Source organism: Oncorhynchus gorbuscha, linkage group LG08 (assembly GCF_021184085.1).
Source record: "Oncorhynchus gorbuscha isolate QuinsamMale2020 ecotype Even-year linkage group LG08, OgorEven_v1.0, whole genome shotgun sequence".
Taxonomy (NCBI): domain Eukaryota; kingdom Metazoa; phylum Chordata; class Actinopteri; order Salmoniformes; family Salmonidae; genus Oncorhynchus; species Oncorhynchus gorbuscha.
This window is the reverse complement of record NC_060180.1, coordinates 48,662,995-48,689,415: the sequence shown is the minus strand read 5'-3', so window position 1 is coordinate 48,689,415 and position 26,421 is coordinate 48,662,995. Positions and strand designations below refer to the sequence as shown.

General features: G+C 40.8%; 1 protein-coding gene across 3 annotated transcripts; it reads left to right on the top strand.

Moving 5' to 3' along the window:
- The first annotated feature begins 1,437 nt into the window (after positions 1-1,437).
- Positions 1,438-25,889, top strand: LOC124041762 (EF-hand calcium-binding domain-containing protein 14-like). 3 transcript variants are annotated; one of them, XM_046359754.1, is made up of 10 exons: positions 1,438-2,225; positions 9,801-9,946; positions 10,194-10,339; positions 10,530-10,628; positions 12,485-12,595; positions 13,114-13,203; positions 13,522-13,686; positions 15,987-16,113; positions 16,223-16,345; positions 24,734-25,889. In XM_046359754.1, exons 1-10 carry the CDS (start codon positions 2,047-2,049, stop codon positions 24,910-24,912), a joined length of 1,365 nt encoding a protein of 454 aa, XP_046215710.1. In that variant the 5' UTR covers positions 1,438-2,046; the 3' UTR covers positions 24,913-25,889. The 3 variants fall into 3 exon arrangements, with proteins under 3 accessions (XP_046215710.1, XP_046215709.1, XP_046215711.1); XM_046359753.1 differs by having other exon boundaries at positions 1,439-2,225; positions 9,798-9,946; XM_046359755.1 differs by lacking the exon at positions 13,114-13,203 and having other exon boundaries at positions 1,439-2,225; positions 9,798-9,946.
- Positions 25,890-26,421: the final 532 nt, after the last annotated feature.

Here is a 26,421-nt window from a genome sequence, read left to right as displayed (position 1 = left end):
CGTTCGCTGCCCGCACCTGCCCGCCCGTCCAGCATCACTACTCTGGACGGTTCTGACAACTACAAATACCTAGGTGTCTGGTTAGACTGTAAACTCTCAGACTCCAGACTCACATTAAACATCTCCAATTCCTATTTCGCAACAAAGCATCCTTCACTCATGCTGCCAAACATACCCTCGTAAAACTGACAATCTTACTGATCATTGAGTTTGGCGATGTCATTTACAAAACAGCCTCCAACACTCTACTCAACAAATTGGATGCAGTCTATCACAGCGCCATCCGTTTTGTCACCAAAGCCCCATACTCTACCCACCAATGCAACCTGTACGCTCTCGTTGGTTGGCCCTCGCTTCATACTCGTCGCCAAACCCACTGGCTCCAGGTCATCTACAAGTCTCTGCTAGGTAAAACCCCGCCTTATCTCAGCTCTGGTCACCATAGCAGCACCCACCCGTAGCCCGCGCTCCAGCAGGTATATCTCACTGGTCACCCCCAAAGCCAATTCTTCCTTTGGCCGCCTCTCCTTCCAGTTCTCTGCTGCCAATGACTGGAACGAACTGCAAAAATCACTAAAGCTGGACACTCTTACCTCCCTCACTAGCTTTAAGCACCAGCTGTCAGAGCAGCTCACAGATCACTGCACCTGTACATAGCTCATCTGTAAGTAGTCCATCCAATCTACCTCATCCTCATACTGTATTTATTTATTTATCTTGCTCCTTTGCACTCCAGTATCTCTACTTGCACATTCCTCTTCTGCACATTCTTCCATTCCAGTATTTAATTGCTATATTGTAATTACTTTGCCACCACAGCCTATTTATTGCCTTACCTCTCTTATTGTACCTCATTTGCACATGCTGTATATAGATTTTTCTACCGTATTATTGACTGTATGTTTGTTTATTCCATGCGTAACTCTGTGTTGTTTGTTGTATGTGTTGAACTGCTTTGCTTTATCTTGGCCAGGTCGCAGTTGCAAATGAGAACTTGTTCTCAACTAGCCTACCTGGTTAAATAGAGGTGAAAAAAAATAATGTTGTTTACAAAAATCACATTTTATCAAAGCAAACTAATATTGCTTTTATTGATAAATATGATCTAGCAAAGGTAAATGGCACATATTAACCATGTAAGCTGTCTATATTGCTTGTAATTGATGTAAGTCAACATCTAAGTATTAAGTATTTTTACGTAAATTGTTATGGCTGTATTGTTTTAAAAACCCAATAATGTTGTGGGTCCATCAGACCCGCGAACATTGGGTGAATAACAAAACATGAACACCACACAAGGGTTAAATGGTGGTATATAGGCGTAGGGTAAATTGGTGGTGCAATTTATGCCTTTCCCCTTTATTTTTGTTATCGCAAAATGCAACGTGATTGACCACACACTCCGACACAGTAGGTGGCGGCATGCACAACGAAATGTGCGAACGGAATAATAGCAAAGAAGAACATCAAGGAAGCTGCAAGTGTGGGCGGCTCTGTCAGATGTTCAACATCAAAACAACATTATTAGCGCGTCAGATGCATTTACGACTGCACTGACATTTAAACAAATTTGGTTAGATGTATACTGTATTGTAAGTCCTACTAAAAGTAACCTGATGTATAGCTTATACTGTTTACGGTCTTTCGCTCAATAGCTATCTCAAAATCGCCATTTTAATTTCTGGTTGTGCCTTGGGCGGTGGGTTGAGGGGCCAGTGTCAAAATAGCTGCTAGCTGGGTTGCTCACTGTTTTAGACGTTAACCCAGTACAACGAGCTTTTAAAATATCATGCTAGCTGTCTAACAAGCTTGGCTACATGTTTGGTAGCTCATGGTAGTAGTTTCAAATTACGACGTTAGTCGCTTGGCTAACTAGCTACCTGGCTATCTAGTTGGCTAACAACAAGCCTTATCAGATAATCAACTGTAGCTTGTAGTACTGGCTAGCTACCTAGAGGACTTTATACAACAACCAAACTGGATAAAACGTTGGATTTGGTCGGTTTTAAGTCGGGCTCAGCGGGTTCGCTGACCCCACAGAAGAGGATGAAGAAGAGGAAGGAACTCGATGCATTAATCGGACTTGGGGACAGTAAAAGGAAGAAAACCAAAAAGGGGTCCGGCCACAGGCTCCTCAGAACCGAGCCTCCACTAGACTCAGAATCCGAATCAAGTTCAGATGATGATGAATTCAGCAACCTTGCTACTGTCGCTGCTTTTGGAAAGTAAGTGATCGATCTAGCTATTTTCCGCTGACACAACGTCCATTCCAAATATGTGACTGACGTGCCTCAATTTGGTCTTATGGAGCAACATTTTTAAGTTTATTTTTTTTTTACATATGATAAAAGTAGAGACTCAGAGGTACATGATATATAATAATACACTGCAGTTGAGGAACAATGGGAAAGTAATTCTGCTTTGAAAGTTGATAAACTTGTAACCCCACTTTTGAGAAAATGGCCCTTAAATGTGTTGGTACACCTACTAGTGGCACAGCGGTCAAAGGCACCGCATCTCGGTGCTAGAGGCGTCACTACAGACCCGGGTTTGATTTCAGGCTATATCACAACCGGCTGTGATTGGGAGTCCCTTAGGGCGGCACAAAGTTGTTATGGTTTGGCCGGGGAAGGCCATTATTGTACCTAGGTGTCTGGCTAGACTGTGAATTCTCCTTCCAGACTCATATTAAACATCTCTCATCCAAAACCAAATCTTGAATCAGCTTTCTATTTCGCAACAAAACCTGCTTCACTCACACCGCCCAACTTACCCTAGTAAAACGGACTATCCCTCCGATCCTCGACTTCGGGGATGTCATCTACAAAATAGCTTCCAATACTCTACTTAGAAACTGCATCAGTTTGCTATCACAGTGCCATCCATTTTGTTACCAAATCACCTTATACCACCCACCACTGCGACCTGTATGTTCTCGTCTGCTGGCCCTCGCTACATATTTGTCGCCAGACCCACTGGTTCCAGGTCATCTATAAGTCTATGCTAGGTAAAGCTCTGCCTTATCTCTGTTCACTGGTCACGATAACAACACCAACCCGTAGCACACGTTCCAGCAGGTATATCTTACTGATCATCCCCAAAGCCAACACCTCATTTGGCCACCTTTCCTTCCAGTTCTCTGCTGCCAGTGACTGGAACTAATTGCAAGAATCGCTGAAGTTGGAGACTTAAATTTCCCTCACCAACTTTAAACATCAGCTATCTGAGCAGCTAACCGATCGCTGCAGCTGTACATAGTCCATCTGTAAATAGCCCACCCAATCTACCTACCTCAACCCCATACTGTTTTTATTTACTTTTCTGCTCCTTTGCACACCAGTATCTCTACTTGCACTTCATCATTTGCTCATTTATCACTCCAGTGTTAATCTGCTAAATTGTAATTCTTCGCTACTATGACCTATTTATTGCCTATTTATTGCCTATCTTGTGCCTTTTGCACACACTGTATATAGATGTTATTTTTTTCTACTGTGTCATTGACTTGTTTATTGTGTTATTGGCTTGTTTATTGTTTATTCCATGTGTAACTCTGTTGTCTGTGTCACACTGCTCTGCTTTATCTTGGCCAGGTCGCAGTTGTAAATGAGAACTTTGTTCTCAACTAGCCTACCTGGTTAAATAAAGGTGAAATACAAAAATGGTACATTTAGAATTAGTTGTTAACCTCTTGCTCCTACCTGACACGCAGGTGTCCCATCTAGACATCTGGAAATGCAAATGCACTACGCTAAATGCTAATAGTACTAGTTAAAACTCAAATGTTCATTAAAATACACATGCAGGGTATTGAATTAAAGCTACACTCGTTGTTATCCAGGCAACAAGTCAGATTTTCAAAATGCTTTTCGGCGAAAGCATGAGAAGCTATTATCTGATAGCATGTAACACCCCAAAAGACCCGCAGGGGACGTAAACAAAATAATTAGCATAGTCATCGCTACACAAACCGCACAAATAAAATATAAAACATTCCTTACCTTTGACCATCTTCTTTGTTGGCACTCCTAGATGTCCCATAATCACTATTGGGTCTTTTTTTCCGATTAAATCGGTCCATATATAGCCTAGATATCGATCTATGAAGACTGTGTGATAAACTAAAAAAATAGCGTCTTGTAACGTAATTTTTTAAAATTAAAAAAGTCGACGATAAACTTTCACAAAACACTTCAAAATACTTTTGTAATGCAACTTTAGGTATTAGTACACGTTAATAAGCGACCAAATTGATCACGAGGCGAAGTATATTCTTTAGCTGTCCGTCTGGAAATAATGTCCGGGTAAATCTCAACCAAAATATCCGTTCGGAGACCTGAAGAAATGGCTTGTCTCTTCTTCGTTTGACCAAGAAACAAAGCCTAGACAAATGACAAGACTGTTGACATCATGTGGAAGCTGTAGGTATTGCAACCTCAGCCCCATTTATTGTGGTTCGCCTTTATCAATGGGTTGAAGTGGCGGATGGATATATATTTCCATTTTCAGTGATCAGATTTTCCTGCGCTTTTCGATGAAACGCACGTTCTGTTATAGTCACAGCCGTGATTTAACCAGTTTTATAAACGTCTGAGTGTTTTCTATCCACACATACTAATCATATGCATATACTATATTCCTGGCATGAGCAGCAGGGCGCTGAAATGTTGCGCGATTTTTTTACAGAATGTTCGAAAAAGTAGGGGGTAGGAGTAACAGGTTAACTGATATGCCTAGTTAAATAAAGGTTAAATAAAAAAAGAGCTCTTTGTCTACACCTACTCAGCATCGTTCACACTAGGTTGACCGATTAATCGACATGGCCTATTAATTAGTGCCGATTTCAAGTTTTCATAGGATCTTCATAATCCTCGTGGATTACATTGCAATCCACGAGGAGATTGCGTGGCAGGCTTGACCACCTTTTACGTGAGTGCAGCATCAAAAAGACCTTGTGGCTGCAAGGAGCCAAGTTAAGTTGCTAGCTAGCATTAAACTTATCTTAAAAAACAATACATTTTCACATAATCACTAGTTAGCTACACATGGTTGATGATATTACTAGGTTAACTAGCTTGTTCTGCATTGCATATAATCAATGCGGCGCCTGCTAATTTATCATTGAATCAAAGCCTACTGTGATTCAACATTCGTTGCACAAATGTACCTGACCATAAACATCAATGCATTTCTTAAAATCAATACACAAGTATATATTTTTTAACCTACATATGTAGTTAAAATAAATTCATGTTAGCAGGCAGTATTAACTAGGGAAATTGTGTCACTTCTCTTGCGTTCAGTGCAAGCAGGGTAAGGGTATATGCAGCAGTTTGGGCCATCTGGCTTGTGAACTGTTGAAAGGCCATTCATTCCTAACAAAGACCGTAATTAATTTGCCAGAATTGTACTTAATTATGACATAACATTGAAGGTTGTGCAATGTAACAGTAATATTTAGACTTAGGGTTGCCACCCGTTCAATAAAATACGGAACGGTTCTGTATTTCACTGAAAGAATAAACCTTTTGTTTCCAGATTTGACCATAATAATGACCAAAGGCTTGTATTTCTGTGTGCTTAATATATTATAATTAAGTATATGATTTGTTATTTGATAGAGCAGTCTGACTGAGCGGTGGTAGGCAGCAGCAGGCTCGTAAGCATTCATTCAAACAGCAGCTCTTAGCAATGCTGGGATGCGGAGCGCTGTTTATGACTTTCAGCCTAATTTCGGGAGTTGATAGGCTTGGCAATACTAAAGCTCCTATAAGAACATCCAATAGTCAAAGGTGTATGAAATACAAATGGTATAGAGAGAAATAGTCCTATAACTACAACCTAAAACGTCTTAACTGGGAATATTGAAGACGCATGTTAAAAGGAACCACCAGCTTTCATATGTCCTCATGTTCTGAGCAAGGAACTTAAACGTTTGCTTTTTTGCATGGCACATTGCACTTTTACTTTCTTCGCCAACACTGTTTTTGCATTATTTAAACCAAATTGAACATGTTTCATTATTTATGAGACTAAATTGATTTTATTTCTGTATTATATTAATTTAAGTGTTCATTGTTCATTCAATATTGTTGTAATTGTAATTTATTACAAATAAGTAAAAATTGGGTGATTAATCGGTATCTGATTTTTTTTTTGGTCCTCTAATTGGTATCAGTTGAAAAATCATAATCGGTCGACTTCTAGTTCACACCCTTGAAAGCCTTAGCCCCACCCATCTCTTTAGGGAATCACATGTGAGGCCATGTGCTAAATAGAGTAAGGTAGTGTAATAAACAACCAAACATTTCAAGACTAAAAGTGGTGAAAGTAGTAGCCTACAATGAGGAAACACTCCAGGTAAAAATACACTTTTTCTAGTCTTATATCCTAATCTGACTTTGGTGCAGGTCAGGTTCTTCACATCCATAGGATACATAGGTGGAAACAGTATAGTGAAATGGTTATTTGCATAGTAGCAATATCAAAAATAGAAATTGTCCAGATACAAATATTGTATCATTATTAGATGATGCTTACCCAGACACTAAGGGTGTACTGAGTAGTCAGACAAAACGAGTATCATAATAGATGTGTACAATTTTCTGGATACGGTTATGATCCAAGTATATATATTTTTTTATTATCTATGATAAAATATTTAAAAAATGTGGGTGCCAGCAAGCATGTTTCTCGTGTCAGTCAGGCTTTCTAAACCATACTGTACTGTCTTTGAGTCAGTCATGTGCGTGGTCAAAACTCAACTGTCTAGTTTGCCTGTTTTCAAAGAGAAGGGTGGGCTGTACATTGATCCTGCTGCTCTGATTGGATAGAATGAAGCTGTATTTGTCCTGTCCCACTCGCTTCATAATTTCACCGATCACTTTTCCTTGCATGTTTTCAGTCTGATCATTTAGATTGCTGCTTCCTGCTACTATGATAAATCACATGGCGAGGACATTTGATATCAAGCTGTCAATGTGCATAATATCTAACAAGTGTGGCAAGGGTAGGGAAAAATATGAAACTAATGTACATTCTGACTTTAGTTGGTTAGCTAAGTTCAATGTTAGCTAGCTAGTTAACATTAGGCAATGACTAGAAATGCAAACGACTAGTATTACTACACGGATCATACTGGCTCGCTAGCTAATGTTAACATTTGCTAGTTATCAAATGGTATGCTTTAATTTTCAATGAAAACAACTTTCTGACAAAATTAGAAATTTAAAATATATGAAATGTAGCTCGACTTTTACCCGTATACATGGATGAACGCTCCACGGCAGCGTGTATTTCTGTTTGTTTTGTAGCTAGCTACAGCTTGTTTGGCCCGTTGTGTCAAGTCACTCCGGTTGACACTGACCGTGTGCAAAAAGTAGTCCATCACAACGTTTTCCCACTGATCTTTGTCAATAGTGCCTGCTAAATTCTGGGCAGTTGATCCATAGCAACACTTTTGCAGTTCTCCATGGCTAACGTTATATCTTTCAAAAAGGCCACATTAGCAAGGATTATCTACACATGCTGAGCAGCTCATGTTATAGACAGGAGCGTGCTATGTGGCAGACCAATCCAAACTCCTCTTTCGGCATGTCCAAGCCCATCCATTTTCTCAGCCAATCATGGCTAGCAGGAAGGTTCCTGTCTTTTTTCTGTGGCTAAACCAACTAGGCTCGTAATTCTAATGTTTTATTCATATTACCAGATGGCATACAAGTTTGTTATTAAGGCAGATGAAAGTTAACATGTTCCAGAAAGCATTTTTGCCCCAAAAAACACATACGCCAAGCTTCTTGAAACGGGTCACATATGTCTATCAATGATGCATGTAGCCTTACTTGATCATGACTCTTAGTTCCATTTACATTACACAAGTCATTGGACGAAGGCTTCTTACCTATGGGGAAGTTTTGCTAAGAGCCCTGACTCTCGGTCTGAAGATTAACACGCATCGCTTGGGACCTTATTTTTCATATCGGTGAGAAATAATAAAACACATGTTTAAAAAGGCAAAATTTATATATACATTTTTATAGTGTTAAGGTTCCCACATGGTCATATTTCCATGTTACAGTGCTTGTTTACGGAAACAGACAGAGGGCAGAGTGGACTATGCCATATGCGTTTTCTTTTGGTCCTTCTGTAGCTCAGTTGGTAGAGCATGGCGCTTGTAACGCCAGGGTAGTGGGTTCGATTCCCGGGACCACCCATACGTAGAATGTATGCACACATGACTGTAAGTCGCTTTGGATAAAAGCGTCTGCTAAATGGCATATATTATTATTATTATTATATTATTATTATTATGTTCTTTTTCCGGATGTCTAGTCAGCATTTTCCTTACTTGATGCTCATGTGCTTCAAGCTAGCTACAGTAGTTGGAGTCTGTGTACTTCCGATAATACCACCGCTCGGCAAAGCAACGCACGAGTTGTCAATGGAGCAGTCTGCAAAGTTAGGGATGCCGCACTAGGTTACGATGGGTTCAGTGTACCGCAAGCGTTCAATACTTTCATGTTGTGAGTTGCATTGTCATGCAGTGGTACAATCGGAAGTTCCAATGGGGCAGCACCATACAGAGGCCAAATGATAATGACTATTGTGAGAAAATACCGGCTGAACGACTGGAAATTTGTCTCAGTTAAGAATGACGCTAGGGCAATTTGTCATTACTACACTTGCTTAGTGAGCTAGTTTTCACAAAACTAGCCAACAGAATGGCATGCAAAATGAATATGTCATTTAGCAAGCTAGTGATTTGAAATCAGTCATCTATATGGGAACAACCAGTTCAATTTATTGATGTTGCTAGAGATGGGTGACTGAAGAATAGAAACAAACTAGATTAATTGTTGTAATGCGCCCTTGTGCACACCTCGACAACCACTGTGACTAACCCTAACCCTATTATTATTATATGACCCTGCAGGTCATCTATGAACATTTGAACATTTTATCCATGTTCTGTTATAATCTCCAACTGGCACATCCAGAAGAGGACTGACCATCCCTCATAGCCTGGTTCCTCTCTAGGTTTCTTCCCAGGTTCTGGCCTAGGAGTTTTTCCTAGCCACCGTGCTTCTAAACCTGCTTTGCTTGCTGTTTAGGGTTTTAGGCTGGGTTTCTGTATAGCACTTTGTGACATCAGCTGATGTAAGAAGGGGTTTATAAATACATTTGATTGATTTGATTGACCAGTCTGTTGGTAGCCCTACAGTATATGAAACCAGTAACTCGATTGGTCGAACAGGGCGAAAATGATCTACTTCGTGCTGCAAACCGTTCTGCAGCTCTGCGAAGCACCTGTGCATTAAGTACAGGAAAATACGGGCTAGACATCCGGCAAAAACAAGATATGGCAAAACGCATGCGCATCTGATAGACATGGCATAGTGAGGCACCTCCAACATAGCGTTGACAAACTGCTCCATTGACAATGGAGGCATATACTATGCTAATGAGCTATCTGTGTCTCCGAATGGAAGATGGACGCCACAAGCATGTTGTCACAGTGTTAAAACAGCGTACAGTAAGTGTGTATTTTGCATTTGTGATATTATTTTGATTTGATATGAAAGTAGAGGGATATATGTTTCTAGAACCGTATTGGACTTGAGAATCCATTCACGTTTAGATGGAGTATTTGGCTGTTTTGGCTGACGGAGCCAATTCATCTCTGAACAGAACGTGTACGGTCCTTGGACTATAAGGAGTAACGTTAGTCCATTATTTGGCTATGGTGCATAAAGCTTGTGAATGTAAAATATGAATAAAAACTTTCTCATTCATCATAGAAGAAGTTACGTGAAGTGCTGCAATGTCTGCTATCCCTTGTTCCTGTTCATCATACTGGCTGCCTGTGTTACGGCTTGTGCCGGACTGATATGGATGCAGATTGCCCTGAAAGAAGATCTAGACTCCCTCAAAGAAAAGCTGCATACAAGTAAGCCATCAGACAAACACTACAACCTGTCATTTGTCCCATGTCAATCTTTAGAAAAGGCCGTCAGGTTCAAGCATGAATTCAGCCACATTAGTACACACTATCCCACTTTACTTCGCAATAAATAGTAGGCTAACCTTTGCACATCAATTGCTTATGGCTGAGTTTTACAATCATACAGCCCAGTGACTATAGTTTTATTACATTGTGTGTTTGTTTTGTTTTTTACGGCATATTTTCTCTACAGTGGAATCCGGCCAGAAGGTGTCGTCACATGAAATACCAAAACTAATTGAAGATCTGAAGACAAAGCAGAGAAAACTGGAGGACATTGAAATTGGAGACAAGGGTCTGAACAAACTGTGGTCCAACCTTACAGAGATGAACAGAAAGGTACAGTGCTAAAAGGAAAGTGATGTTATCTGTAGAACTATCTTGTTTTGTCATCTGTCAGCCCCATTGTTGTGAAACCTCTCACACCATGGCAGGTTAAATCAAGGTTAAAACAAGGTAGAGTGAAAGGAAGTCTGTTTTCCACGTGTAATTGAATGTCCTGTGTTCTGGAATGCTTCTCTCTCATTAGATCAGTTTTCTGGACACTGCGGTGAACCATCTAAAGGCCAATATCAAATCAGCCTCAGACTTAATCAACCTTCCAACCACAGTTGAAGAGCTCCAAAAGGTAGATCTAAACTTGATAACTTCTATGAGATATACAAAATGCAAGCATTTGAAGCATAATTGAGACGCAAAAGAGAGACAAGTAAGGTTTCTCATATGTACAGTTGAAGTCGGTAGTTTACATACACTTGGAGTCATTAAAACTCGTTTTTCAACCACTCCACAAATTTCTTGATAACAAACTATAGTTTTGGCAAGTCGGTTAGGACATCTACTTTGTGCATGACACAAGTAATTTTTCCAACAATTGTTTGCAAACAGATTCATTCACTTATAATTCACTGTATCACAATTCCAGAGGATCAGAAGTTTACATACACTAAATTGACTGTGCCTTTAAACAGTTTGGAAAATTCCCGAAAATGTCATGGCTTTAGAAGCTTCTGATAGGTTAATTGACATAATTTGAGTCAATTAGAGGTGTACCTGTGGATGTATTTCAAGGCCTACCTTCAAACTCGGTACCTCTTTGCTTGACATCATGGGAAAATGAAAATAAATCAGCCAAGACCTCAGAAAAAAAATTGTTGACCTCCACAAGTCTGGTTCATCCTTGGGACAAATTTCCAAATTCCTGAAGGTACCACTTTCATCTGTACAAATAATAGTACGCAAGTATAAACTCCATGGGACCACGCAGCCTTCATACCGCTCAGGAAGGAGACACGTTCTGTCTCCTAGACATGAACGTACTTTGGTGAAAAAACTGCAAATCAATCCCAGAACAACAGCAAATGACCTTGTGGAGAAAACAGGTACAAAAGTATCTATATCCACTGTAAAACAAGTCCTATATCGACATAACCTGAAAGGCAGCTCAGCAAGGAAGAAGCCACTGCTCCAAAACCGCAATAAAAAAGCCAGACTACGGTTTGCAACTGCACATGGGGACAAAGATCATACTTTTTGGAGAAATGGTCTGATGAAACAAATATAGAACTGTTTAACCATAATGACCATTGTTATGTTTGGAGGAAAAATAGGGAGGCTTGCAAGCCGAAGAACACCATCCTAACCGTGAAGCACGGGGGTGGCGGCATCATGTTGTGGGTGTACTTTGCTGCAGGAGGGACTGGTGCACTACACAAAATAGATGGCATCATGAGGAAGGAAAATTATATAGATATATTGAAGCAACATCTCAAGACATCAGTCAGGAAGTTGATGCTTGGTCACAAATGGGTCTTCCAACTGGACAATGACCCCAAGCATACTTCCAAAGTTGTGGCAAAATGCCTTAAGGACAACAAAGTCAAGGTATTGGAGTGGCCATCGCAAAGCCCTGACCTCAATCCCATAGAAAATTTGTGGGCAGAACTGAAAAAGTGTGTGGGAGCAAGGAGGCCTTCAAACCTGACTCAGTTACACCAGCTCAGTCAGGAGGAATGGGCCAAACTTACCCAACTGATAGGGGGGAAGCTTGTGGAAGGCTACTTGAAACATTTGACCCAAGTTAAACAATTGAACCTAATGCTACCAAATACTAATTGATTATGTAAACTTCTGACCCACTAGGAATGTGATGAAATAAATAAAATATTAAATAAAGCATTCTCTACTATTATTCTGACATTTCACATTCTTAAAATAAAGTGGCGACCCTAACTGACCCAAGATAGGGAATTTTTACTAGGATTAAATGTCAGGAATAGTGAATTACTGAGTTTAAATGTGTTTGGCTAAGGTGTATGTAAACTTCTGACTTCAACTGTATATTCAGAAGTATTTGCCATGTTTGTTTGCAATTATTGCCATCAATATTGCTCGGTATTCACCCACGGTCTATTGGGTTGTCATATTGCCATTAAAAAAAGTTTATGCATCTGGAAAGTGAAGCTTAAATGTTTTCATTTGCAGAGTGTGGCTTCAATCGGCAGCACTTTAACCAGTGTGCAGCATGATGTCAAGACAATACAGACGGCCCTTGAGGACCAGAAGAAAGAAACAGACGACCTCAAGAAGACCATGGTAAAGAACATAAAAATACTAGCTTCCTTTACACTCTGCTCTTTTCAGCTTGAACCTATGCCTGCTTTTAGTTTGTCTGAGCCAGCTAGCGGTACCAATGTCCAAATGCATGAGCTGCGGAATTAACTAGATGACAGATTATACAACATCTAGACCAGTAGAAAGAAGTAACTGAGGTCAGTGCACTAATCTATCCTTGAACTAGCTACAATTTATTTTAATTTTTATATAGCTGGCAGAACGAGCAACTCTCCCCACTGATTTGTTGTGCACCTTTTGAATGTTGTGGCAGATTATAGGTGAAATAAACATGGGGCCCTATGTTCAATGTGTAACATGGATGGGATTATCTGTGTGTGCGTGCGTCATCCACATTACATGAAACAATCTAACCGTATCCACACAAGTGCTGATCCTTTTTTTGGCATATTAAACAGGCCAGCCTGCAAAGTGAATCAGGGTCAGTTTCTGTCAGATCAACTAAAGACTTGCTATTTTATTCTCTGTGGGCAAAATAGGATGCCGAGGCTAAAGAATCAAATATGAAATCGACAGCCTCAGTTGAAAAAGAAACAAGCAACCGCTCATCAACGTTAGCTCAAAACCAGGTACTGGTACACTACTCTTACTGTTGATCAATTCCATTCTCATACCCTTTCAAAGCATTCCATTTATGAAGGGTAGAATACTGAGTATTCTTCTCATGGATTCATTTTCTCACACAAAAGTACGTTGTTGGGATAAAATAGAGCGTGGTTAATTTAATATGATTTTATAAAGTCAGTTTCTTACATATTTATCTAATCAAACTGGACTGATGGTAGTGCTGATCAGTTCCTTAATCAAAAATTCATTTTTAACACATATGTCCATCAATCAGATTAAGAAAAAATATTTATTTGTTTGTTTGTGTTGTATTCTTACAGGATGTAACTCACCTGAGAGAGGTTGTGAGCGAGGTTAACAAGACCCAAGGGCTGTACCACTCCTGGACTGGTGACCAGATCCAGAATCTCCAAACCGCTGTGTCCAACCTCACTCAGAGGGTGTCTTCCATGGAGCAGGGCTCACCTCAGACAACACCACACAGTGTGAGTAATGACATGGATGGTGTAATGGGAATATTTACAATGAATTAATATTCAGTAATTTAAGACTTCAAAATGTATTCAACATGGAAAAATATTTATATGAATATCTCAGAAGTACCCTTTTTGGTTTATCTTTTTTTTGTTTTGTTTTTGATGTGGTGTTTGGAACATTACAGTACTCTCTCAACGTGTCACATTTCCAGAGTGGGTGCTCTGCTACTTTTGAAGATGTGATCCATTTTATACATGATGAGTGTATTTCTAAAATACTATATCCACCAATTTTTCACCTTTTTTTTAACCAGAAATGATTGCTTATGGGTACCTTCATTTATGTGTAAAATATTACTGTTTTCAGATATTTAATTCATAGTTTGTGTGTTATAATGTTCTTTTGCAAAACGCTATATATCCATTATTTAGCTGGAATGGAATATTTGTATATTTGACTGTGATATTTAGTTGTCTCAACTAGCTATCTTAAGATGAATGCACAAACTAAGTCCCTCTGGATAAGAGCATCTGTTAAATAAATAAAATGTCTTAAACAGTAATTGATGATGATAATAATAATACAACATTTATAATATTGATGCCAAATGTATCATTTGTGCAGTGCTTTATTAAAAATTTAGTTGTGTTACATTTGACTGTATAAAACCTAGCAGTATTACTTATTTCTATAGCGTTTTGCAAAAAAAATGTTATTTGTCTCTGAAATGAAAACATCAATGATAGATTTCAAACAAATACACCAGGCCATGATTCGATGGTGAAAAAACACACCAATCTCTTTAGTTTCTTTAAACAATAAACATTTCTGAATATGGATATTTATATAGCGTTTTGGAAAGAAACTCTACATCATAGAAATGTATATTTATAGGTCATCAACAAATCACCAGCAGAAGGAGTTCTCTTTGAATCCATTTTCCCATTCACTGTGGTGGTACTCATAAAATGTATCATGACTTCAGAAGTACTGTAACAGAGTACCCACTCTGATAAATTGATGTACTTGTAGAGTATTGTTTAAAGTACATGTCTAAAAATGTACAAAATCATAAAGGGTACTTTTGAGATATTTATACACATTTTTACTATGTAAAATAAATTTATGTGAAAAATTGTATTTCAGAATCTATACTTGCTCCATATTTTAGAACACATGTATAATGACACCACGATGTCTGTATCATGTATGGTTCACGGATCATAGATTCTTACAGAAGGCATGTATAGGTCTAAAAGGGGCCTAAAATGGCCACTTTCATCATGATTTTTCTCATATGGTTTGTGATACAAATGTAAAAAGCATATCAAATAGCCTTCCTCCCAATGTGAGACTTGAGAACAACAGTCTGAGAGGCAGAAAATATTTCTAGGCCTTCCTGCCGTGGAATCGCCCCATATCGTTTGTAGCAGCTGGCAAAGTCATTATCTTTTGTTTTGGCTTTGTACATGGTTCAAGCTTCTCCGGCTGAGGTTTAGAGGACATTTGTCACTTTCTGATTAGAATGTAAAAGGCCTGTCTCCAAGAGGCCCTTTAAACATTTTTTTTCTGGTTCTGTTCTGGAGGTGTCTCTCTGTTGCAACTTGGAATAAACCGGATTTATTTCTGATTGAGTTTATCAATGATTGCTCTCCTTTTGGTTCGCCTTGAAATTCCTGTTACAGATGGTTCAGATTATATAGTCCTGTTATGGCACACAGACCGATAAGATATAGATTCAGAATCAGCTGTAGAAAGAGCTGCTTGCCACTCAGTGGCTTTTTCCCCAGATAAGATGTACTGTTCTTACTGCACTGGAGTTGAGCTGCATTTCAAATTGGGGCGTTCATGATTTTATAGTTGTGCTCGCATGTATCAAAACATCATCAATTATGCTATGATCACTTAAATGTAAAAATATATATATATCTACAGTGCATTCGGAATGTATTCAGACCCCTTGACTTTTTTCACATTTTGTTACGTTACAGCCTTATTCTAAAATAGATAGATTGGCACACCTGTATTTGGGGAGTTTTTCTCATTCTTCTCTGCAGATCCTCTCAAGTGCTGTGAAATTGGATTGGGAGGGTCGCTGCACAGCTATTTTCAGGTCTCTCCAGAGATGTTCGATCCGGTTCAAGTCTGGGCTCTGGCTGGGCCTCAAGGACATTCAGAGAATTGAAAAATATATTTAATCAGTTTTAGAATACGGCTGTAACGTAACAAAATGTGGAGAAAGGGAAGGGGTCTAAATACTTTCCGAATGTACTGTGCATAAAATAAAATTTACATTTCAACCTCAAAGGACCTTGTGGAGGTAGTTGAACAATTGCCTGTCAGTGGAGATGCAACAGAACCGGTGAAGGACCTGGTCACAGAGAGGGACACCAATGCAGATGGACTTAAAGCAGCAACTTCAGAAGCTACACATGGTATAAATAAGACAAGAAAGCTTAATTCTCTATTACATTTTCATTTAAAAAATTAGTACAGTGATGTACAATGTTACCTTTGGATGACTTTGGCCTGTTCTTTCTCCAGAAAAATCCACAGGTTCAAAGCCAACGAGGCGTCCATGGTTTTTGACTCCAAACCGCACCAAGAGAGAGTCTGGAACAGAAATCCCAAAGACTGTGTCATTCACTGGAGTCAGCTCTCTGAAAGGTATTGGATACATTTTTAGTTATGAAGTTGATTATCTGTGATCATACATCACAATCTTAGTCATACGCAGTGGTGGGAAAAGTACCAAATTGTCATGGCTGTATGGCGTCCCGGCAAAATAAATAGTGGGGGTACTCTGTCCCGGTAAAACATGAGCCTATCGCAATTAATACAACATGCCCAATAAACTATAGGCTATTACCCTATTAGTTAGCATTACTGTATGTCAGCCGCATGGAAAAGTTAGTGAATTAACTGGAAACCGTGTGGTTCGAGGAGAACACTTACATTTTGTCAAGTCGGAGATGAGTGGCCAAGACCGAGGCGTGCGTGGACAACAGTGGATGCATCAATTCATGTTACAAGTCTAGGCCTAATGACAATTGCAGAATGTAGTCTACAGGAGTACCTTTAAGTGATTGTTTGACAATCGGATGAAAACATGACTGGTTGTGTTTACGCCACATTAAAAGGCATAGGCGGGGTGTTCATAAGGCTGGGGAAGCTAAGCTTTCCCTAAAGTAAATAGAATTAAATAGCCAAAATTAACTTACTCCTGTCTATACAGAAAGAAAGAAAATCATTCAAAATAGGCTACTACACCAGAAAAAAAATGATTTTATCAGAGGATCATTAGCTTCTAAGAACAACAAAAAAGCTGTGGATTGTTTTAATCTCATAGCCTACAGTTGGAAGGGCCTACAATTTGTGCAGGGCTCACTGCAGATACCAAATATATTGTTGAGTTGCGACTGCCAGTGAAAGCAGAGCAATCTGGCCAGGCATATAGCAATATTTAAAAATATCATTGTGGAAAAACTGTTTGGAAAGCAAATGGCTATTGCTGTAAAGAGATGACAGATTGGAGTATTTTCATTATCAAAATTCATAACGTAATTGAGTGAACATCTTATTGGCACCAGCGGAGAACATTGGCCATATTGCCGGTGAGTGTGCATATTCACTGTCTTTATCATTGGGTCAGTGCCACTTTTGTTTGTTTTTGGACAATAATTTCCTCTAGGTTAGATGGACGTTATATTGTATTTGTGTCTCCCCTTTTCGTAGGCCGATTATATGGATCAGACATTGACAAAAACAAACAGATGAATAAAAACAATGTCGGCAGAGTAGGCTACACAGTCATTTTTGTAGTATTAAAAAAAACTGTACACGCACTTGGGTGTCCCGTACTGGTAAGAAATTAAATCTACTTTCACTGGTGTACTAGAGTAAAAGTAAACATACCTTAACCCCCAGAGTCGATGTCTGTGCCCCCACGGAAGTCTAATTAGCATCATTTAAAAAAATCCCCATAAAAATCAGTCCGTTTAAGCTAGAGATCTTTTTTTTTTTTTTTTTTTTACTGTGTTAGGCTTTTAAAAAACTCTAAGGACACTATGAAAGCTTAACCAAGTTTAATTCTTCCCAGAGGATCAATACAACTGCATTAGACAAACATTTTCACACAAGCACAGATATTTATCCGTTCATTTTATGCCGAGTCTCCTACACATCTGAACAAACATCGTTATTTACTGCTAGGCAGGACACTAGTGATATGAGCCATAAACTTTTATTTCTCCCTGACCTCAACCTCCCCCATCAGCATATCGAATGCGTGACCCGCGCTGGCAAAATTCTGGATCATTGTTACTCTAACTTCCGCGACGCATACAAAGCCCTCCCTCGCCCTCCTTTTGGCAAATCTGACCACGACTCCATTTTGTTGTTCCCAGCCTATAGACAAAAACTAAAACAGGAAACGCCTGTGCTCAGGTCTGTTCAACGCTGATCCGACCAATCTGATTCCACGCTTCAACATTGCTTCGATCACATGGATATGTTCTGGATAGCGTCGAACAACAACATTGATGTATACGCTGTTTTGGTGAGCGAGTTTATTAGTAAGTGCATCGGTGAGGTTGTACCCACGGCGACTATTAAATCCTTCCCCAACCAGAAACCGTGGATTGATGGCAGCATTCGCGCAAAACTGAAAGCACGAACCCACTGCTTTGAATCAGTGCAAGGCGACCGGAAACATTGCCGAATACAAACAGTGTAGCTATTCCCTCCATAAGGCAATCAAACAAGCTAAGCCTCAGTATAGAGACGAAGTGGAGTCGCAATTCAATGGCTCAGACACGAAAGGTATTTGGCAGGGTCTACAGTCAATCACGGACTACAAAAAGAAAACCAGCCTCGTTGCGGACCCCGATGTCTTGCTTCCAGACAAACTAAACAACTTCTTTGCTCGCTTTGAGGACAATAAAATGCCACCGACATGGCCCGCTACCAAAACCTGCGGGCTCTCCTTCACCGCAGCCAACGTGAGTAAAACATTTAAACGTGTTAACCTTCGCAAGGCTGCTGGCCCAGACATTATCCCTAGCCGCGTCCTCAGAGCATGCGCAGACCAGCTGGCTGGTGTGTTTACGGACATATTTAATCAATCCTTATCCCAGTCTGCTGTTCCCACATGCTTCAAGAGGGCCACCATTGTTCCTGTTCCCAAGAAAGCTAAGGTAATTGAGCTAAACAACTATCGCCCCGTAGCACTCACTTCCGTCATCATAATATGCTTTGAGAGACTAGTCAAGGATCATATCACCTCCACCCTACCTGACACCCTAGATCCACTCCAATTTGCTTACCGCCCCAATAGGTCCACAGACGACGCAATCGCAATCACACTGCACACTGCCCTAACCTATCTGGACAAGAGGAATACCTATGTAAGAATGCTGTTCATCGACTATGGCTCAGCATTTAACACCGTAGTACCCTCCAAACTTGTCATTAAGCTCGAGACCCTGTGTCTCGTCCCCGCCCTGTGCAAGTGGGTGGTGGACTTTCTGACGGGACGCCCCCAGGTGGTGAGCGTAGGAAACATCTCCACCCCGCTGATCCTCAACACTGGGGCCCCACAAGGGTGCATTCTCAGCCCTCTCCTGTACTCCCTGTTTACCCATGACTGCGGGGCCATGCACGCCTCCAACTCAATCATCAAGTTTGCAGACGACACTACAGTGGTAGGCTTGATTACCAACAACGACGAGATGGCCTACAGGGAGGAGGTGTAGGCCCTAGGAGTGTGGTGTCAGGAAAATAACCTCTCACTCAACGTCAACAAAACAAAGGAGATGATCATGGACTTCAGGGAACAGCAGAGGGAGCACCCCCCTCTCCATATCGACGGGACAGTAGTGGAGAAGGTGGAAAGTTTTTAAGTTCCTCGGCATACCCATCACGGACAAACTGAAATGGTCCACCCACACAGACAGTGTGGTGAAGAAGACGCAACAGCGCCTCTTCAACCTCAGGAGGCTGAAGAAATTTGGCTTGTCACCAAAAACACTCACAAACCTTACAGATGCACAATCGAGAGCATCCTGTTGGGCTGTATCACCGTCTGGTACGGCAACTGCTCCACCCACAACCGCAAGGCTCTTCAGAGGGTAGTGAGGTCTGCACAACACATCACCGGGGGCAAACTATCTGCCCTCCAGGAACCCTACAATATCTGATATCACAGGAAGGCCAAAAAGATCATCAAGGACAACAACCAACCGAGCGAGCCACTGCCTGTTCACCCCGCTATCATCCAGAAGGCGAGGTCAGTACAAGTGCATCAAAGCTGGGACCAAGAGACTAAAAAACAGCTTCTATCTCAAGGCCATCAGACTGTTAAACAGCCATCACTACCAATGAGTGGCTGCTGCCAACATACTGACTCAACTCCAGCCACTTTAATAATGGAAAAATTGATGTAATAAATGTATCACTAGTCACTTTAAACAATGGCACTTTATATAATGTTTATATACCCTACATTACTTGCCTCGTATGTATGTACAGTGCCTTGCGAAAGTATTCGGCCCCCTTGAACTTTGCGACCTTTTTCCACATTTCAGGCTTCAAACATAAAGATATAAAACTGTATTTTTTTGTGAAGAATCAACAACAAGTGGGACACAATCATGAAGTGGAACGACATTTATTGGATATTTCAAACTTTTTTAACAAATCAAAAACTGAAAAATTGGGCGTGCCAAAATTATTCAGCCCCTTTACTTTCAGTGCAGCAAACTCTCTCCAGAAGTTCAGTTTTATATATCTTTATGTTTGAAGCCTGAAATGTGGCAAAAGGTCGCAAAGTTCAAGGGGGCCGAATACTTTCGCAAGGAACTGTATATACTGTCCTCTATACCATCTACTGCATCTCGTCTATGCCGTTCGGCCATCGCTCATCCATATATTTATATGTACATATTCTTATTCATTCCTTTACACTTGTGTGTAAAAGGTAGTTGTTGTGAAATTGTTAGATTACTTGTTAGATATTACTGCATGGTCAGAACTAGAAGCACAAGCATTTCGCTACACTCGCATTAACACTGGCTAACCATGTGTATGTGACCAATAAAATTTGATTTGATCACCAATCCATGGCTCTCTCCCCTTATCAATGCCTGCCACATATAATCGCTTCCCTGCACTCAACACATTCCAAGCTTAGTTGAGCACACTATATACCTTCCTCCTATATCCATTAACTTCTGGTGTAGACCCTCTAAACCTCAGCACTCCATCAGTGACATGAATAAGTCTATTTTCATATTCTCAGAACCCCAACAACTGGATGCGTCGCAATCCACTGCATCCACCAATGTTGCACTTCCACATCTGGAGTGAAAGGTGACGAAGCAAGAGCAGTGTTTCAGACATCCCGAAAATCGGTTTTCTCAAAACATTGTATGTAGTGTCCGAACGGTTTGGCCTACAAACTATTACGAACAAGATGGTGTTCTCCGTTTTGCTCTATAACCCCCATAAAGCGTCTTGGCACTTGTCTGAAGTCAGGAACAGCAAATCTGCCAACTTCTGTCTGTTGCATCCGAACAGTTTTGGCTACACACTAATTTGAACCCTCTGTGGAAAGGTGAGGATCCCACAGGCCTCACAAGACTTGTCTAAAGGTCCCCTGGTACCAGTTGAAAAAAATGTATGGATGTATATATGGAGATAGTTTAGTGCCAAAAATAATCATAATTAAAAACATGTTTCCTGATCTTTCTTAAAAATATGTGGACACCTGCTTGTCCAACATCTCATTCCAAAATCATTGGCATTAATATGGAGTTGATTCCCTCTTTGTTGCTGTAACAGCCTCCACTCTTCTGGAAAGGCTTTCCACTAGATGTTGGAACATTGCTGCGGGGACTTGCTTCCATTCAGCCACAAGCATTAGTGAAGTTGGGTACTGATGTTGACCCATAGGTGTTCGATGTGGTTGAGGTCAGGGCTCTGTGCAGGCCAGTCAAGTTCTTCAACACCGATCACAACAAACCATTTCTGTATGGACCTCTTTTTATGCATGGGGGGGGGCATTTCATGCTGAAACTGGAAAGGGCCTTCCCCAAACTGTTGCCACAAGGTTGGAAGCACAGAATTGTCTAGAATGTCATTGTATGCTGTAGCATTAAGATTTCCCTTTACTGGAACTAAGGGGCCTATCCCAAACCATGAAAAACAGCCCCAGACTATAATTCCTCCTCCACCAAACGATGCTTGGTATTGCTCATGGTGATCTTAGGCTGGTGTGCGGCTAATCTGCCATGGAAACCCAATTCATGAAGCTCCCAACGAACAGTTCTTGTGCTGACGTTGCTTCCAGTGGCAGTTTGAAACTCAGTAGTGAGTGTTGCAACCGAGGACAGAATATTTTTTTTCTGTGAGCTTGTGTTGCCTACCACTTTGCAGCTGAACCGTTGTTGCTCCTAGACGTTTCCACTTCACAATAACAATAGTTTCTGCAGGGCAGAAATTTGACTAACTGACTTGTTGGAAAGTTGGCATCCTATGACGGTACATTGAAAGTCACTGAGCACTTCAGAAAGGCCATTCTACTGCCAGTGTTTGTCTATAAGTGGCTGAACGAGTGGCTGAAATAGCCTAATCCACTAATTTGAAAGGGTGTCCACATTCTTTTGTATTTACATTGCATTCGGAATGTATTCCGACCCCTTGACTTGTTCCACATTTTGTTACGTTACGGCCTTATTCTAAAATGGATTAAATTCAATCTACACATAATTCCCCATAGACATTTTTGCCAAGGAAATTGTATTTACATAAGTATTCAGACCCTTTACTCAGTACATTGTTGAAGCACCTTCGACAGCAATTACCGCCTTGAGTCTTCTTGAGTATGACGCTACAAGCTTGGCACACCTGTAGGTGGGGAGTTTCTCCCATGCTTCTCTGCAGATCCTCTCAAGCTCTGTCAGGTTGGATGGGGAGCGTCGCTGCACAGCTATTTTCAGGTCTCTCCAGAGATGTTCGATCTGGTTCATGTCCGGCCTATGGCTGGGCCACTCAAGGACATTCAGAGACTTCTCAAGGACATTCACTCAAGGACATCCAGGACATCCAGAGTCCCGAAGCCCCTCTTGCGTTTTCTTGGCTGTGTGCTTAGGGTTGTTGTCCAGTTGGAAGGTGAACCTTCACCCCAGTCTGAGGTCCTGAGCGCTTTGGAACAGGTTTTCATCAAGGATCTCTCTGTACTTTGCTCCCTACATCTTTCCCTTGATCCTTACTAGTCTCTCAGTCCAATCAGCTGAAAAACATCCCCGCAGCATGATGCTGCCACCACCATGCTTCACCGTAGGGATGGTTTCAGGTTTCCTCCTGACGTGACGCTTGGCATTCAGGCCAAAGAATGGTCTGAGGGTATTTAGGTAAGCGGGCTGTCATCTGCCTTTTACAGAGGTGTGGCTTCCCATCTGGCTACTCTTCAATAAAGGCCTGATTGGTGAGTGCTGCAGAGATGTTTGTCCTAGAAGGTTCTCCAATCTCCACAGAGTAATTCTGGAGCTCTGTCAGAGTGACCATCAGGTTCTTGGTCACCTCCCTGACCAAGGACCTTCTCCCCCGATTGCTCAGTTTGGCCGGGCGGCCAGCTCTAGGAAGATTCTTGGTGATCCAACCTTCTTCTATTTAAGAATGGATTAGACAGGGCTTAGACTGCTAATGGATTTTTAATAGAAAATTACTCAAGTGAAAGTTACCCAGTAAAATACTACTTGAGTAAAAGTCTAAAAGTATTTGGTTTTAAATATACTTAAGTGTCCAAATTAAAGGTATACTTTTAAATGTCCTTATATTAAGAAAACCAGACGGCACCTTGTTTTTTTGTTTTTTGCCACTCCAACGCATAATTTACAACGTATTTGTGTTTAGTGAGTCCGATAGATCAGCGGTGGTAGGGATGACCAGGTATGTTCTCTTGAGTGTATAAGTTGCATTTTCCTATCCTGTTTAGCATTCAAAACTAAATTAGTACTTTTGGCTGTTAAGGAAAATGTATGGTGTGAAAAGTACAAGATAATCCACCTGACCGGTGTGGCATATTAAGAACCTGATTAAACAGCATTATCATTACAATGGTGCACCTTGTACTGGGGAGAATTAAAGGCCACTCTAACATGTGCAGTTTTGTCACACAACACAATGTCACAAATGCCTCCACATCCCGCTTCTTCACCTGTGGGATCGTCTGAAACCAGCCACTCGGACAGCTGATGAAACTGTGGGTTTGCACAACCGATGAACTTGTGCACAAACTGTCAGAATCCGTCTCAGGGAAGCTCATGTGTGCTCGTCGTCCTCACAAGGTTCTTGACCTGACTGCAGTTTGCCGTCGTAACTGACTTAAGTGGGCAAATGCTCACCTTCGATGGCAACTGGCACACTGGAGAAGTGTGCTCTTCATGGATTAATCCTGTTTTCAACTGTACTGGGCAGATGGCAGACAGCGTCGTGTGGACGAGCGGTTTGCCAATGTCAAAGTTGTGAACCGAGTGCCCCATGTCGGCAGTGGGGTTATGGTATAGGCAGGCATAAGGAATGGACAACGAACACAATTGCATTTTATCACCGTCCATCATTAACCACCATGAAGTTCATTTTATTTAATCGGTCTATAAACTCTTAATGCGTTTCACGTTGTAGTGGTAGTACAACGTAGTATTTCATCCTGTGACTCCAAGTTTTCTTCAACATGGTTTATGATATCAATATTTGCACATAAAGGAGTTTCCAAGACAATTGATGCATAATGATTTTACAGACACAAAGATCCCACCATGTCGAACGAACAAATTGTCTCTCGACATTTGACATTGTACCGACACTTCCTGTTTCCATCACGCCTGTCATTTTATTTTATACTGCATGACTTTACTCCCATAACTGTGGATGGAAACGTGCTTGTTTACAGAGTATCCTGCATACACAAGGAGAAATGCAACTGTAAAAGTCAGATTGCATTTTATTTTGTGGACAATTAACAATTGCCTGAAACCTCTCTTCTACTTCCAATAGATCTCAAAGAGCTCTTTGAGCGCTCGGGTACCGACCCCACCTCTCAGGGGATGTCTTACCAAGTCCTGAAGAAATTATTTGACACAGCAACGCCAGATCCCCAAAGCCTGAAACACTACGACAAAGACGGTGACCAGAGGTTCTCACTGGCTGAAATGAAAGCTGCTGCAGGTCTGTGAGAAGAGGAGTGGCAGAGGCAACAGTGGAAGGAGAAGTGGTCTCTGGTGTGTGTGGAGTGCCTCACAGTGAAGATGGTTGCACTTTTATTGGACTGAGTATTTAATAACGAACTGAATGTTGAACGGTAGCACTGGCATGCCCCCCCCCACACACACACACACACACACACACACACACACACACACACACTCACGCCTCACTCTGGTCCTACACTTTTCAGAAATATTTGTTTTATTCATTTATGACCAGTTGATGTCAAATGAATTGCTGAGAAGGGTCAAAATATCACCTATTATAATGTAGTTCCTACCACACACACACTCCCATTTTAGGGAAGTTCAGATCGTCTTTGCTTATTTTCTGTCTTCTTTATACGTGTTTTGTTGTAAGTCTTGAGTTATTTTCTGCATTCTTATTTGGATTTTAATGTAACACAGAGACTGTAGACATATCCTTAACCCAACCATAGTTTATTTTTAAGTTGTTTTTAAGTCTGCAATATTTGAAGGGCTATAAACACACACTTTTAACTAGTTCAGAATGAATCATGTTGAAATATTAACTCCTGAAGCATATGTAGCAATAATACAATGTAAATGAGCTTATACTAACGGACTATAGTGATCACTTCAATTTGCAGTATATATACAGTACCAGTCAAAAGTTTGGACACCTACTCATTCAAGGGTTTTTCTTTATTTTTACTATTTCCTACATTGTAGAGTCATAGTGAAGACATAAACTATGAAACACATATGGAATCATGTAGTAACCAAAAAAGTGTTAAATATATTTTAGATTCTTCAAAGTAGCAACCCTTTGCCTTCGACAGCTTTGCCTTCTCTCCAACCAGCTTAACCTGGAATACTTTTCCAACAGTCTTGAAGGAGTTCCCACATATGCTGAGCACTTGTTGACTGCTTTTCCTTCACTCTGCGGCCCAACTCATCCCAACACATCTCAATTGGGTTGAGGTCGGGTGATTGTGGAGGCCAGGTCATCTGATGCAGCACTCCTTCACTCGCCTTTGTCAAATAGCCCTTACACAGCCTGGAGGTGTTTTGGGTCAGTGTTCTGTTGAAAAACAAATGATCGTCCCACTAAGCGCAAACCAGATGGGATGGCGTATTACTGCAGAATGCTGTGGTAGCCATGCTGGTTAAGTGTGCCTTGAATTCTAAATAAATCACTGACAGTGTCCCCAGCAAAGCACCCCCACACCATTACCACCATGCTTCGCGGAGGGAACTACATATGCGGAGATCATCCGTTAACCTACTCTGCGTTTCACAAAGACAGTGGTTTGAGTCAAAAATCTCAAATTTGGACTCGTCAGACCAAAGGACAGATTCCCACCAGTCTTAATGTCCATTGCTCGTGTTTCTTGGCCCAAGCAAGTCTCTTCTTATTGGTGTCCTTTAGTAGTGGTTTCTTTGCAGCAATTTGACCATGAAGACCTGATTCATGCAGTCTCCTCTGAACAGTTGTTGAAATGTGTCTGTTACTTC

What these genes read in the sequence shown, in the direction of transcription:
- LOC124041762 (XM_046359753.1), top strand. Translation starts at nt 2,047, where the DNA reads ATGAAGAAGAGGAAGGAACTCGATGCATTAATCGGACTTGGGGACAGT. An exon ending in AACTTCAGAAGCTACACATG is followed by an intron (nt 16,114 to 16,222) that starts GTATAAATAAGA and finishes TTCTTTCTCCAG; the next exon opens with AAAAATCCACAGGTTCAAAG. An exon ending in TGGAGTCAGCTCTCTGAAAG is followed by an intron (nt 16,346 to 24,733) that starts GTATTGGATACA and finishes TACTTCCAATAG; the next exon opens with ATCTCAAAGAGCTCTTTGAG.